The sequence below is a fragment of the Epinephelus fuscoguttatus genome, linkage group LG15, assembly GCF_011397635.1.
Source record: "Epinephelus fuscoguttatus linkage group LG15, E.fuscoguttatus.final_Chr_v1".
Classification (NCBI taxonomy): Eukaryota; Metazoa; Chordata; class Actinopteri; order Perciformes; family Serranidae; genus Epinephelus; species Epinephelus fuscoguttatus.
Window position 1 is genome coordinate 4,195,059 of NC_064766.1, and position 15,959 is coordinate 4,211,017.

The window sequence follows — 15,959 nt, forward strand, 5'->3', positions numbered from 1 at the left end:
GAATGCTAATCGCTGTCTATGCAAATACAAGCAGAAACCCTGAAACCTCCAGCACAGAGCAGAGCTATTACATGCAAAATAAAAATCTCAGCCAGACAGAATATAGGCTATCCTTCTAGAAACTTTAATATGACCGTTGGTATGTAATTGGTATTATCACCATCTAGTGAAATCGCCAATCAACGATGTCATCGCCCGGGGGGGGGTCATTACGCATCGCCGCTGAAACGTTCACTTATAGCCTCTCTTTGGCGTTTGAGCAGCTTTATAAAACTCTTGAACATGTTATGGCTCCTTAATTAGCAAGTTGACTTTACATAGACGGCATATCTTTTAAATTTCTCCTGACATTGTGTTGTTTGGTTTGTTCACCGCTCCGCGACATGCGCGTTAAGGCCCGAACATACTCGGGCGGAACATATGCGGAACAGACTCCGCGGAGGTCCGCGCAGACTCAAAGCGGACGTCCGCAAGCCCTGTGCGCGCAAAGCTCAGATTTTACGACCGTGCGGACTCCGCTCCGCGCACCAGTGACTGCTCAGCATGTATTTTTAACATCGCGGGGATTTTCACGGACATTTTTACAGGAAACTACAACGCAGAAGTGCGCTCGACTATGAAAGCCCGAATGACTGCGGACATTCCTCGCGGAATGCGCTCGAGTACGCCCGAGTATGCTTGTGTCGAGCGGGTGGAGGCGTTGATCCCCCCACCCCCACCCCACCCTCCGCTCTCTCACTAAGCAGCCTCCCTCTGTCTCCTCTCACTCAGCCTCGTTCAGCCTCGATCTCGTCAGCAGTCAGCTGTCTTCCCCCCACACCTCGCGATTGCATCGTCATATAAAAAAGACATTGTGAAACAACCCTTCTATCGCCGATGGGTGATCGGATCGCCCATCAGCACAACCCTACTAAGCAATGTACTGCTTTGACAGGGCCCCAGCAAAATGTATTTTAGCTAACTAAAATAAATCAATATCATTCTAAGTGTACACTATATTGGAATACTTGCTCCACTTCACCTTAAACACTAACCAATCAAGGCCGCTGTGGCCAGCAACTCCAGTGTCCTGGTAGGTGAAATTACTGATTTTGTCAATGGAGTCTGGTGACTTTTATGTAACTGCTTCAGTTCCCCATTAGAAAAGGCTGTCTACAAGGTAAAGCAGTGAAAATATTCTAAATATAGCATACACTTAAACTAACAAATATAGGCAGCATTTGCTCAGCCCTGTTTGATTTTATATAAATGATGTGGGGGTTTTCTGCCTGAAAATTATGGTAAATAAATATTGTGATTCACTCTATATTCTAAATCATATGTCCTTGAACACTAACCTCTTTCTGTTTCAAACATTTATTAGTTTGAGCTACTTTGATCCTCTTCATATACTACTCTTAAATGGTTGACTATTGTCTCAAGTCATCATGGTGTAATTTCAATAAAACAGTTTTATTTCATTGCTTTTCAGGTTCTCTAAAAGTCTTGCCCCTGATAGTTCTAGCCTTGACCCCTCATTGTTTTCTTTTCCTAGGTCTGAAGTCTGGTTCAGCTCAGGCTGTGACTGAGCTCGGTGAACAAGTCCTTTTGGAACCAGATTTGACAGGCAACACAGAGCAAAATCTGTCCCATTATGTTACCTCCAGTCAGGGGGCAGAATGGGCTGGCCACAGTGAAGAGGAACCCAAAAACCCTGCTACTCCCCAAAACTCCCTAGACTCTCAGAACCTCTTCATCCAGCCCGACTCAGATCACAACAGAGAGCTTAGCTTTGAGTTGAGCTATGAACCAACTAGTCAGTCTTCCTTTGACCCATATGGTTTTAAACTCAGTCCAGAACATTCTAGTCACACCCTCTTAGACCCTGATGAAGCTGAACTGAGCCCAGAACCCCCTGAAAATGATCTGACCTTTGACCCTGAGCCCACCTCCTCTCAACCAGACCAACTAAACTTTGATCGCTATGGATTTGACATGACTTCTTCCCAAATGGTACGGGACTCTGATCCTTATGGCTTTAAGCTCAGCCCTGAGGAAGAAAACCAAGAGGTACTGGACCTTGGTGGCCATGATAAGCAGGAGGCAATGGACCTTTGTTCTTATGACAACAACAAGCAAGAAGAACCCTCTAACTATAGCAACCAGGAAGTACTGGAACCTCATACCCATGAAAACCAAGAAGTGCTTGAACATTGTAGCCACAATAACCAGGAACTGCTGGATTTGTGTAACAATGGAAACCAAGAAGTGCTGGAACCTTTTAGGCTTGACAACGCAGGGTTAGTTAGCCATCAAAACCAGGAACTCCTGGATCTCTGTAGTCATGACAACCAGGAAGTGGTAGAACCCTATCGCAATATCACCAATGAGGAACTACTTGAACCTTGTAACTATGATAACCAAGAAGTGCTGGAACCTTGTAGCCATGGCATTCGGAAACTGCTGGATTTCTCCGATCCTGAAAATCAGGAAGTGCTGGATTTAGATAGCCATGGTAACCAAGACTTGCTGGATTTTGGTAGCAAAGAAAATCAGGAAGTTCTAGTTTCAGGTAACCATGGCAACCAGGAACTCCTGGATCTCAGTAGCAGTGAAAATCAGGAATTGCTAGACTTAGGTAGCCATGACAACCAGGAGGTACTGGACTTGTTAAGTAAGGAAGTTCTCCCCGAAGCAAACAATAACCAGTGCATTGTGGAACCAGAGCTTGATGTCAGTCCCACCAATAACAGCTCAGACAGTGATGTGGCATCAGAGGACCTTCTGGGACTTGAACTCAGTAACACTGGTATCTGCACTACCAACAAAACAAACACCAGTACTGCCGACACCCTCAACATGGCCGTCAGTAACATGCCTGCCAACCAAGACATTGCACCATCCAATGCTCCCACTGGTCACAGCTTGTTAGAAGGTGATCTGGGTTCAGTATTCGGGGCTGGAGGATACATTGGTTGTCCTGATGTAGCGGACGACCTAGAGCCTCTGGAGAGAAGGAAGCCAAACCCAGTAGCAGAGCCAGCACAATCAGTCAAACCAGTTAGGCCTCCTCGGCCCTCGCTCAGGGTGAGTTGGAAACCACACATATGCAACTTACATATAGTGATCTTTAGTTTATAGGTCCACTTGGTTCTTAGTATCCAAGAGCAAACCTTGGACCAAGTCAGGCCACTTCCAGACTATATAAATTCTCATGGTTTCGATAGGGTCCTGTTGTGAGTGGTTCTGGATTTTGGGTGTTTTAATCCAGAGGTTGACAACCTTTTTGATATGTAGTGCCATTTCATTATTTTCTTGTTAATCAGTTTGCTACATCAATTCAAAGTCAATCCCTCGCTGCTCAAAATGTTCCATAAAAACTTTGGATATGTCCTTACCTTTTGTTGTTTAAGGCATTGGTTTTTAGCAGCAGAGCTCCTCCCAGTCAAATCACAGTCAAATGACTGCCAAACGTGGTATGCCATTCATATCCACACTCTCATTGAGTGCAATGCTAAATACCATGGCTTCTTTTACACCACCTGCCTGGCTCCGCTGTCAGGATGTTCACCTTTCTTCGGACCCTTGCACTTACTGACAACTTGTGCGACAGGATGTGACATGATTTTTAAAAGATTGAGAGTTTACAATCTGTAGTCCGCGCATTGTGTTGTATTTTGAAATTTACCGGATGCTGTGTGCGTTCTGTTTCCGGTTTGGTGCGATCTGAGCTTCGTGGCTTGACGTGCAATGGGCACGCAGTCACTGAAAAATAGACCTGGCGCGTGTCTCCGACGAAGTGGAGCGCCGTGGCACTTCTGGGACGCTCCAGGGACGCTCCAGGGACGCTGCGCGGTGCTCACTGTGGAAATGAAGCTATTCACTAGAATGGGAACGTATCTGCTATGCACTGCACTGCGCTGACGGCACAGACGGAGTATGTGGAAATTGGGGTTTATATCCACGAGGGCTGAAAGGCCAATACCTTTACTTTAGCCTTTTTAGTTAGCTGGCCTGCCATCGTCTACCAAGCCCGCTCTGGTAGGACTATTGTTGTTCCTGCCCATATTCTGCAAAGAAGGCAATGAGTACTAGCCAGCCAGAAGCACAGTTGTGCAGGTCTTTGCAGAGAGTGCGTGGCTGTGATAACAATGGCTGTGAACGAGGTAATTTGGCATGCAAATGAGAGGGCACTCACTTGTTCACTTATTGCTAGTGTGCTATGGGTTAAGCTACAGTGTGCTAGCAGCGGCAAGCTTGCCTATGGTTGCTGACCCCTGCTCTAGTCTATTTGGATTGGGTCAGACTTTGTGTGTGCCCCTCTTTTGTCGAATCCCTGTCTATTTTTTCTTTTCTGATTAATTTTTGCACAACAGGTTTGGGTAGGTTCTCCATAAAGCCTCCAAGCCTCCAGTAGTGTCGCCGTTATATTAGTCTCTATATACAGACTCTACATTCAGTGAATGTAGAGTCTGTGGGCAAACCCCGGAGATATTGCCTCCGGAAGAAGAGCGGAAGAGCCCTGGTTTCCGGTTGTAGGCTGTTTGTAGTCCGCGTGATATTGAGCAATCATGTTTGAGCCAGCTGCAGTTGTTAAACGGTTCGTGTGATGAACTAATGAGGCGGAATATAATTGGCGTCACTGCTAACTCTGAATCCATCGCAATGGTTCAGCATATTTACTTATATAAACGGAAGTCGGAAACGGTTATTTGCCTCAAATCAAACCGGAATGCCAAAAAATCAGGGGTCTGCCCCCAGAGGCTGTATCACCGTCTGCCAGAAGTCAGACGCCAAATACAGCCGATGGCATGCCATTATATAGACTGTCCATTAGAAAGCATAAGTTTCAGCTGTAACATGATCAGCTCAGTACATATGTTGGTCACAATTCCTCAAAAAAAAAAATTTTAGTGGATGTTTATAAAATATATATGCATGTTATGTGTTAATGTTTAAAAAACAACATATTGGCGAGTATACAAAAGAAAAAGCTGGCAGTGTGGCCTGTGGGATGGCAATGTCAGGTAGTTGGTCCACCAAATGGGTCCAGACTAAAATATCTCTATCGAGATGACATTTTATACAAACATTCACTGTCCCTTGAGGATAACATCTCATGACTTGAGTGATTTCCTGACTTTTGCTCTAGCGCCACCAGCAGGTTGACATTTTTGGTTTCTCAGCAACATTGGATCGATGTTACATCTAGTGTCATCAAAAAGTTTCCCAAACTTTGGTACCTACCTAGGTTTATGAACTGCGATTATAGTAGATATCATAATGTAATTCAAAATAATATTATAATACATGTGTAATCCCTATCAACTGCAGGTGTTCTTTGTGTGCAATTGTTAGCCTGCTTACAAGCTAAATAAAGATGGTGAATATGGTTGTCATTGTCAATGTGAGCATGTTAGCATGAAGTTTAAATCCACATTGAAAAATAGTAGAAGCCACTTCTCCCATACATCACTGTGATTGGCTCAGCTGCTGAAAACTTATGAGATGAGTAATATGTCTTGTTTAAAGGTGGATTAATAGTCACCAACGCCTTTACATTATGTAAATTCCACCTTACCCAAACAACCCTTTTGCATTAGTGCACCTTACCTGTAAAAAGCATAGTTACTGGAGATGGCTTAGACAAAAGCATCAGCTAAATGAATGTATTATACTGTAAAAGTGTACTTTGATATGCCCTCATTGACCTTTTGCATAAAAGAATGTTTTGCAGGTTTTTGCAATGGTTGAATAGACATCCATTTTTCCAGACAACAAATAGCTTAACAACTGTATCTGTAAAATATCATGGCATAACACAGCATATTTGAAATCATCCTCTGTTGTCTTTTATCTGTGTTTTAGGCCAAGGAGAAGGCTCAGTCCCAGACTCAGGGCATTGACCTGAAGTGATCTCTTACCAACTATCGCTCATGTGGGGGTTACCATGTCAGCAAGGCTCCCATGACAACAACGGCAACAAAAGAGTTGAAGTGGATGAGGAGAGAAGTAAGAGGTCGGGCGACTAAGTGGATACGAAGGGGGATGGAGTGAAGGAGGGCTGATTCAATAGACAGGAGGGAGAGATCATTCTGCTGTTCTTTATTGCAATAACCCTAGTTTCAAATGTTTTCATGTTGCAAAGGGACAAATTGAAGTCAGCATGGAAAGATGAGAGGTAGGCAAGATGTAAAAACTAACAAACTGACTTCAGAAGATTTAATGATTACCATTAGGAACACCTGATTGGCTTGAAACAAGTCAAGGCTGGAAACAACTGTATAAAAATGAGCAACTTCCTTTGAGGTCAGTCTTATTCCCTAGTGTTTTAACCCTAAATGATGGTTGTCAGTCAGTCATAAGGGTTGAGATTATGTGTTATTTATTTACAGTATCAGCTGCCAACTCACTCCTATGTCCTCTGAGTCTCTTAGTTAAGATCCCCATCCTCTGCAGATTGGCAGTTTTGAAGGGGTAATTAGTCCACAGAAAAAATAATCTATCCTATGTTGATTGGAGCTTTAGTGTTGGAGCATGTGTAAGTGGACTTTGTGTGACTTTGTCACAGATAAAATGTATATAAATTATACTTATACTCAGCTATTGTGGTTTTCAGATTATCTAGTCAATTAGTAGTTTTAGGTCTAAGTTGGATGAGAGCTGTATAAAGAGTTTGGTCAGGTTGTACAGTGAATGCATATCTATACCATCACCATGGTAAGATGTCCAGTGTTTTTTAGTCATCGGTTACTTTGAGGTACTCCTGAAAGAGTACCTTAACAGCAGGCTTAAAAGCAGTGTTTCACTGCCATCTCTGGCTCAGAGTTGCAAGCCTGTTTCACCTCTGAGCATGTGGTCCAAAGTGTGCTTTGTTGCATCTGTAGACACACTAACAGGGATGTCATGGCATCCTGCAGTACATCTGCACATCACTGCCCAAAGGTGAGAAGTTAAACCACTGGAGGTCGGCAACAAAAGATTTTCATGAGGCGTTAAGTTACTCTTTAAAGCATTTTAGCTTCTGAAGTTCATACATGAACATTATAATCAGTAGCACTAAACGAATGGACCATTCCTGAAAACTGTCAGCATTAAATGGCTTCTACACTGCATTTTACCACGTCAGTGTCCCATTTCCATATGCTATACTAATACTTCACAGTAAAGACTATGCACTAATGATGACTGTGCACCATTTTGGTAGTTAGTCTGTAAGACATTGATTACCTTAATTGTTTGCTACTAACACAAAAGGACAGGTGTGAAAGGCACAAACCGATATAACACTGCAACTCTCAAAGACTACTGCCAATTACAAAGAATAAAACAATACAGGGTGCAAAAAATGGAAAACAAATTTAGATGATGGGTTTTCTGAGCTGCCACTGGAGTCTTCACATCACTGTCTGCAGTTTTGTTCAGAGACATCAAGCTGTTATGTTGTATTGTGGGGCAAGAATGTCCATCTATACAACAGTCAGACCATTAGAAAAACAATTTATTCATGTTTAGTATTTATTTTACTTTGATAAGTGTGACCACACTAAAGCGCAGGTAGAATTAGCGGTAACTATAGATAATATGTATTCATATACCAAAAAAAGACAGAAATGCTGCGGATTAAAAACAGTGTCTCTGTTCCAGTTTGTCCACCAAAGAGCACTGTAAAATGTCCCACTCACTATTTATTTGATCCCCATCAAATATGTTGATTTAAATTACGCATTCATATAAAAACAAAATATGGCATTTGCATCATTTTTTAAACTCTCAAACATTAATTTTGGAACCGATCTCAAAAATCCATTGTCAATTGGGCTACAGTACTTAGTATATATTAATTGTCATAGTAAACTATTTTTGCAGTTGGGACTCAGTGACTATGTTTTCATGTGTAAAATATTGAAGTTGTTGCTTTTATTCCTAAAAATACAATATTCCCACTAAGGTCTATACATGACTAATGAAAATGAATATTCCACAAATGTTTACATGCAGCCATGCATACTCTGATTAACGTGTCCTAACATGTCGTTTATAATGTCAAAATATGGAAAAGTTGAACAGCTGGAGCTGCTTCTGCCATTTTGTTTCTTTGCTTAAATATAGGATTTTTTCAAAGTTTTCGATTGGTGGTGGATTTGTTGGGATGTGTCAGCACAGCCTTTCTTTTGTTTTTCCTTCAACCACCTTGAGAAGTTGGGCGTTGTGATATTTGCATATACTCAACAACCTTTTCTTTTGGGCATGTATCTCTACACAAGCATTCAAACTGTTGCTAGTAAGTTTGTGTACAACACACAGAGCTGACCATGTGTCCACAAATTATTAAAACAATGAGGCCTAGAAGCTCTTAGGCTCCGAGAAGAGGACGAGATCAGCCACCATATAACGGGGACAGTAAATGATTGTTATAGCCATGTTATGCCATTGTTATAGTTTATAAAGTGCTGCTGATGTGTATATTATATGTCACACTCGAGGCAATCTCTGTTTATAATGGGCTACAAACTGCAGTAAAACCCCACTTGAGACGCATGTTCTGAATGCACTGTATACATGTAGAATGAAAGCTCCTAAAAGCTAAACTAATACTGGCATATCCCACATGTCTTACTTGGAAATTGCTAAAGGCCTAATTCTGAATATCCAATGGAATATGCTTTTTACATGATTCATATCAAATACAGACAACTGTCAAATTCAGAATAAAAGTGGAATTTTAGTGTGCATATAAACATAGTCACTAAATCAATTTGTCTCACAGTATTCACCAACAGGAAATCATACAAGATTTTATGGAATGCCACAGTTAGTGACACTTGTTCTGGAGCTGATACACTACTTTGCTGTTTCAGTTGTGAGAAGCTTGTTATTTTCCTTTGTACATTGCATTTTAGGATGATCATTTACATCAACAGTACACTCAAAAAAACAAGCTGATTTAGTGAGCCTAATGACACCTTTGAGCATATTTACAGTAATTTAGTGTGAACATGCTATATACTCTAAACCTGCATAGAGTTAGTATGAAGTATGGAACTGGGACACAGCTAGAAAAGGTCAGCAGGTCGGATCTGGCACAAAGTAAGGGCGCAATTCACCCAGTGGAAATGTACCAAAAGCTTTCCTAAGTCCCAGATGCACCAAACTGACATCAAAGAACTAGTGACGGCAAAAGCTGATTGTTGCGTTGCCTCACATTGGCTGTGTTCTCGGGCCAAAAAGTTTGGCAGCATGTACGTTCTGCACCTGGGTGGGAGGAAATAACTCTCCATAGCAGCAGGCAGCGGTAGTCTGTATTCGTCATTCAAAAAGGGAAATCGAAAGACAAACAGGACTGACTCAAGACGCTACTTAGCCAGTTAGCACATTAACAACACAACCAGGTGTTAAAAGAACAAATGATATTTACCATGTGCTAGTGAACAATACCACAAACAATTATGAACCGTTTCTGCTAAAGCGCTCAATGGCTGAAGAAATAATCTTACCTAATATAACAGGTTTGTTTGGATCTCACCCCCTTTTGACTTTAGCTCTTTGTTTACTTTCCTCCTTTCTGCTTCTCTTCTTGTGCGCTGAGCTGAACTGCCAATCAGAGTGATTTTTCTCACCGCCCGGTTCTGCCATCTATGTTTCATCATGCTGAATCAGCCTAAAAAAATCCGACAAGGGCCAACGAGAGCCAATGGTACAAGACACGCGGCAACAACTAGGACAGTAGTCGAACCGTCAGCTTGGTGTGTCAGGGCCCTTGCAGGCAAGGAAGTTCTGATAGGCCAGTGAGAAAATCACTTACAACATGTTTACCCTCATCAAACCAAAGACATCAGAGAGGGGGAATGAGCAAAGATAGAAATGGGCTCTATGGTAAATGTAGTCCTAACTGCTTTGCCACCATATACTCAGTTTTGGCTGCCGCTGAGACTGCAAAGTCCAATCTATCCGTCAATGTATGGCTCTGGGTGAGGAGAGTAGTTAATCGTGCTGGTTTAATGGTGTTGTATCATACAGTAAAATATTTTCTGTCATTCTTTTGTTAAACCTGCAATAAGTGTTTGGGTTTTTTTGCCACTTTAGAACAGAAACAATTTATGAACACAATATTGAGGCATCATTACCTTTTTAGCTGATATGATTAACAGAGGGAAATATCCGTTTCTTTAGCTGCTAAATGCTCTGCTATGTTCACCAGTAACTGTGTCTGCCTGCTGTTTGAAGCTATGAGAGCAGTGCGAGTGAACCAGAACAGTTAATTTGCAGCTGGACAGTGAAAGAATGAACTGAAACTCACTATAAAGCTGTTTCTGCTTGCTGTAAGAAACAGTCCACAACTACTGTGTAACCAATACATTTTATCCTCTGGGCTGCAAAGCACTGTACATTCAATATACCATGTAACCAGTTCGTACAGATACAGTGACATATACATATATAGTATTATGCTTATATAAGATGAAGGATGTGAATATTGGTGTGTCCTATGCACATGATGAATATACAGTATAACCCAGATGACAGTCTACTTTCACACTGGATCAGACTCAGCAGGCTCTGAAGAAACATTTAAGTTAACATTAAGTTTCCGTTCACACCTACCTCATTACTACTTTGCCATGATTGCATGACAACACTGTGAATCCTGTAAGAGCAAACATTCTGTGATTTTTGACACTTTATAAACATGTGCAGTCAGGACGATGCTAACTCATGTACACATTGTATAACCAAGACATAAATGTATGAGAGGGCTCAGTGAGATAGAGCTGACATTGTGCTGGCTTTACAGGAAGAAGAAATGAGTTTGTAACAGTAAATCAAGGGCAGAACATTGGTTACAGGGTCACAATGAAACAGGACGTCTTAGGGGTCCTCCTCCAGAAAAACAAAGTTGCAATTTCAATCCTTTTTTCTGCATTTCTACATACATTTGTTGACCACAGTAACCAAAACAAAATCTGGGAAATAAGTAAGTTGGCCATCATACTAAATTCTGCCACAATATGCTAAATATGCCCCTCCTATGTGGCATTTCTGGGCGTATATCAGAGGAAAATCATCAGCTCAAATGACCCTTCGCTAAGCTCCACCCTTTGTAATGGTCCATCAAGCTGTCAGAGTTAGTATAGACACTGTACACTGTAACAAACTGCACTCCCTAAGGAAATATTTAATTAATATATCTTTTTTTTTTGGGGGGGGGGGGGTGTAAACAGATTTCAGAGAGAAGCAGATAGAAAGGTCTACAATATGTGTCTGGAGTGTATAGAGAGGGTAAAAAATTACTCTGTAAAATTCACTCGGCAGCAAAAACAGGTTAAACATAACAAGAACGTTAGAAGCTAAAGCCTAACTATGTTACTATGTAAAAGTGAACCACCAAATCACTGGCAATCAAGACAGAGGACAGCGCATAAAAAGGGAAACTATTCCAATATTCGACCACCTGTGTGTCATCACAGTGTGTGCAGATGAAAGGTGCTTGGTTTTGGAAACCTACAGTATGCCGCCACTGGCAGGCAGGTTGGGGAGCTCCGTGGGCAGCTAAACATCTGCACACACTACAATGACGCAGGGGGTTGAATATTGGAAATATCTCCCTGTAGGTCTTTCTTCACTGTTATGATAATTAAAACGTGAAAGCAGCATGTGTATACATTCAGCGGGCTATACCTTCAGTAGCTAGCTAGACAATCCTACACTTTTCAATGTTTGATTTTTTGTTTTTGAACGGGGAAGAAACATAAATCTCCTTCCAACCTCTCCAGGTAATGAGTATCGTTAACACTAAGGGTGGGGGGAAATCGATACAGCATAGTATCACGATATTTTTGTGTGACAATATTGTATCATCACACAGTGACAAGTATCAAGTTTTTTATTATATGAATTATTAATATTACAAAAACAAATTATTTTAACTTATTTTATTTTATGTTTATTTTAATACCACTATATTATTGTTGATGAGGGGAAGTGTGATTGTTGTTTTTTATTAGCTGCTGGACAGTTGAATTTCCCCTCAGGGATGAATTAAGTTCTTTCTATTCTATTCTAAACTTTAGGAAGCCTACTTTGATAATATAATCTGTTGCTTTTTCAGTCCACTAGATACATTTAGATGCAAAACAATTGCTGAGGTGAGATGAACAGACTGAAAACTTGATGCTATTAGATACTACAGATGTTTACAAATTTTTCCTATGGGATCATTATTTGTAGTTGAAAACAGGTAATATATCGCAATATATTTTATCGCCCCAGACACATTATTTAGCATGAAACCCACAAAAAAAGCCCTAAAATGAAGGAAATCTGACACAATTGCATGAAAGTCTATGGAGCCGTGTTGTTGTCGGACCTTTGTTAGAGCTGGCTGATGCCACGATATGATTGGCCAGTCTGTGTTGCAGGGACGGGACTTAACAAAGGGTCAATTCACATTCTCAGCCAGGATCTGACAGCTGGCCAAACAGTAACATACTGAGCACGATTTACGTGGTTAAAAAAAATATACGACTTTGAAAGTGGGTGGGGCACAACCTGGAACCCAGCGGTTTCTTTCAGAAGAGGCTACTTGTTGCTGTTCTTAGCTCTTGTGCCAAAGGTTGTTGAATATGTTTAATATTTTGTGTGATACAGAGATCATATCCTTCTAGGAATTTGTTTGGTTGGCAACACTGCTGTAAACAGGAGGACGTTGTTAAAAAAAATTACAAAATTCCTCTAACACAACTTACAATAATAAAATACTGTTCTTGTGCACAATACGAATATTGAATGCATACTTTACATTATTAGAGCCATAAAATGGTGAGAGCTGTATGTGTCTCATGTCTACAGAGAAATGTTTCTGTCATTGGAATTTTTTTGAACTCTCTGCTTGTTTCTGCTTTATTCTATTTTAAATGTATTCACTCACTATTTAACAATATCTGTCCATAATGAGGACCAAATGATATCACTTAGCAAGAAGTATTTGATTGTTTTCAGTACTTAAGAGAACTGTACAAAGAATTTAAGAACATTTCACAATTTTCTGCCAAGAGTTTCCTCTTAAAGCACGAGAGAAATATACAAGTGTTCCAAATCTGAGTTGAGTGAAATCTACCTTCCACACTCCAAAGCTAAGACACGTTTCTGACTGATAACTGCAATCTGTTTCCTTCTTCTTAAAATGTTAAAATATATCACTATACATAGGCACATGTAGCACAATAAGCATCTCATCCTGTTCACTGTAACAAAAAAAAGGACATGACCAGGTTGTTTATTATTTACAGTTGAATTATTTGTTATTGCTGACATACTTATTTATTTTTTCTATTGACTCATTTTTGTATTAATTTATGTACAGGCTGTTATTATAATATATGTTACATGATGAAGACATGGAGATGAGGAGAACATTATTTGAAGGAGTTGTCAGAGCAGTGATATTAAGAGAGGTTCAGAGAGGATAAAGTTGCTTCTGGAGCTTTTCATCCATTCATTTACATTGCAGTGTGTGTGTGCGTGTGTTTTCTATAATGTATGCTCTAAGCCATGGTTGAGTGAAATGATATTCAAACAAACTTCTGTGTTTTACCATGGTGAAGCCATGGTATTCTTGTTATGATAATACATTAATGTGTGATATTGTATATGTATGTGTTGCTGTCTAAATGTGAGATTCTGTGTTGGAAAAAAAATAAGAAATAAAACTCATCTATAATTCCAACAGGTGAGTCAGGTTTGTCGTTAAGAGACTATAGAATGCTGCTGGTTTACAGTTCATTTTTCACTTTATAATTAGTGTCAGTGTACATGCTGTTTATCCACAGACTGGTCAGAGGAGTTAATACTTGAGCTTTTTATCAGATTATGTCAAAATCATCCAAAACATGACTTGGTGGAGTTTCGTTTACTGGGATCCCCATTTGCTGCAGCAAATGCTGCCGCTATTCTACCTGGGGTCCAACACATGCATACAATTACATAACAATGCATCACTGTAACATAAAAAAAAAATAATAATAAATTAAAATCCAAACAAACAAAAAGAAACAGTAAACCAAAACACACTTCACAGACAGTACAGTTATTCAGTATTGTAAATTATAAGTGGCCCTTCAGTCACCATTTCACTTAATGTTCCCAACACATTTCCAAATCATATATTTCTCCATCTACAATCCATATATAAATACTACAAATTGCATTATACTGTATATTATACTATAAACCATGTTGTAAATTAGATTACACATTATGATATAATCATACTGTATATCATATCAATATTAATGTCACCATGATGCAATCATGCCATATACCATACCATATGACTATCAACATCACTATGATGTTGATAGTCATATGGTATGGTATATGGCATGATTATCATACCGTAATCATACCATATATACCATACTGACATCAATATCCCAATTATATAATCATACTATACATCGTATTCATATTAACATCAATAATAGTATTAATAATAACAATACTGACAACAACAGTAATAATAATAATAATAATACTCATAACCACAAATTGTAACCATAACTATAATTATATTTATAATTATAGCTATAGAGCAGCACACATAGCACTCTTATTTATTGGAGAGAAATCAATAATAATAATAATAATAATTATAATATAGGGCGTCAGTAGCGTAGTAGATAGGGCCAGCGCCCCATGCACAAAGGCGATGCATCGCTGCAGTGGTCGCAGGTTCGACTCCAGCTTGCAACCATTTGCTGTATGTCAGCCCCCGCTCTCTCTCTCACCCCATTTCTGTCCTGTGCATTAAAGGCAAAAGCCTGAAAAAATAATCTTAAAAAATAATAATAATAATAATAATGATTCTAATAATGAATACATATATATATATATATATGTGTGTGTGTGTGTGTGTGTGTGTGTGTGTGTGTATTCATTATAACAGCTTCCTACAAGTTTTACTGTTTTCCTGTGTAATGTGTCTGGGGAATGAGTTCCATTCATACATCACTCTGTACATGTTCGTTTGATAGTATTTGTCTTTACTTTTGGTAGAGTGAAATTACCTCAAGTAGTTGTGTAATTATGTTTGTCTGTACTGAAAGATGAGTTCTGATACAAAATTAACGGAGTTTTTTGGGGGGGTTTTCGCTTGCTCTCTTTGTTTCATATGTTCCTTGATTTCTTTGTCCAGCCATGGTGTTCTGGCATTTCTGACAGTAAACTTCTTAAGTGGTGCATGTTCATCAACCGGAGGCATGAAGATTTCTTTAAATTTGGACAGAGCTTCTTCAGTATAAATACTCAACAACATATTAGACCAGCATCCAGCATACATTCTTGTATGAGTAAATATTCTATTTGTTCTTTTAAGTATTACTTTGGGTCCAGGCTTAGGTACTTTTGTATTCCTTACAATTACTATTAAATTATGATCACTGCAACCAATGGGAACAGATTGTACTTTAGAACATAACTCAGGTGTGTTGGTAAAGATATGATCAATACAAGTGGAGGTCATGGTGCCATCATTCTTTAAGGTGACCTTTAACCCTTTGGATATTAAATGTCATCACCTCATTATTTTATCCTATTAGGTATTTGTGTTAAGTTTTGTCATAATTGGCATATGAATTCTTGAGTTATGGCCAAGAACATATTTTGTGAGGTCACACTGACCTTGACCTTTGACCACAAAATTCCAGTCAGTTTATTCTTCAGTCCAGGTGGATGTTTGTGTCAAACTTCCCTCAAACTGTTGAGATATCAAGTTCACGAGAATGACAGAGATGCAAGGTTACAACAACCTTGACCTTCAGCCCTTGACCATCAAAATCTAATCATTTCATCCTCAAGTCCAAGTCAACCTTTGTGCCAAATTTGAAGAAATTCCCTTAAGGTGAGCTTCAATTATTGCATTCACAAGTATGAGAAAGCCAAGGTCACAGTGACCTTGACCTTTGACCACCAAAAACTAGTTA

The 15,959-nt window shown here is 39.7% G+C and overlaps 1 protein-coding gene across 4 annotated transcripts in view; it reads left to right on the top strand.

Annotated features, from left to right (window-relative positions):
* The window catches only part of LOC125902785 (uncharacterized), a 46,935-nt gene extending 32,919 nt beyond the window's left edge, over window positions 1–14,016 (top strand). For all 4 annotated transcript variants that reach the window (XM_049599383.1, XM_049599384.1, XM_049599381.1 and 1 more), the window contains 2 exons: window positions 1,535–3,066; window positions 5,848–14,016. In XM_049599383.1, the coding sequence (XP_049455340.1) occupies window positions 1,535–3,066; window positions 5,848–5,895 (1,580 nt within the window). In that variant the 3' untranslated portion in view covers window positions 5,896–14,016. The remainder of the gene's footprint in view (window positions 1–1,534; window positions 3,067–5,847) is intronic.
* The last annotated feature ends 1,943 nt before the right edge of the window (window positions 14,017–15,959 follow it).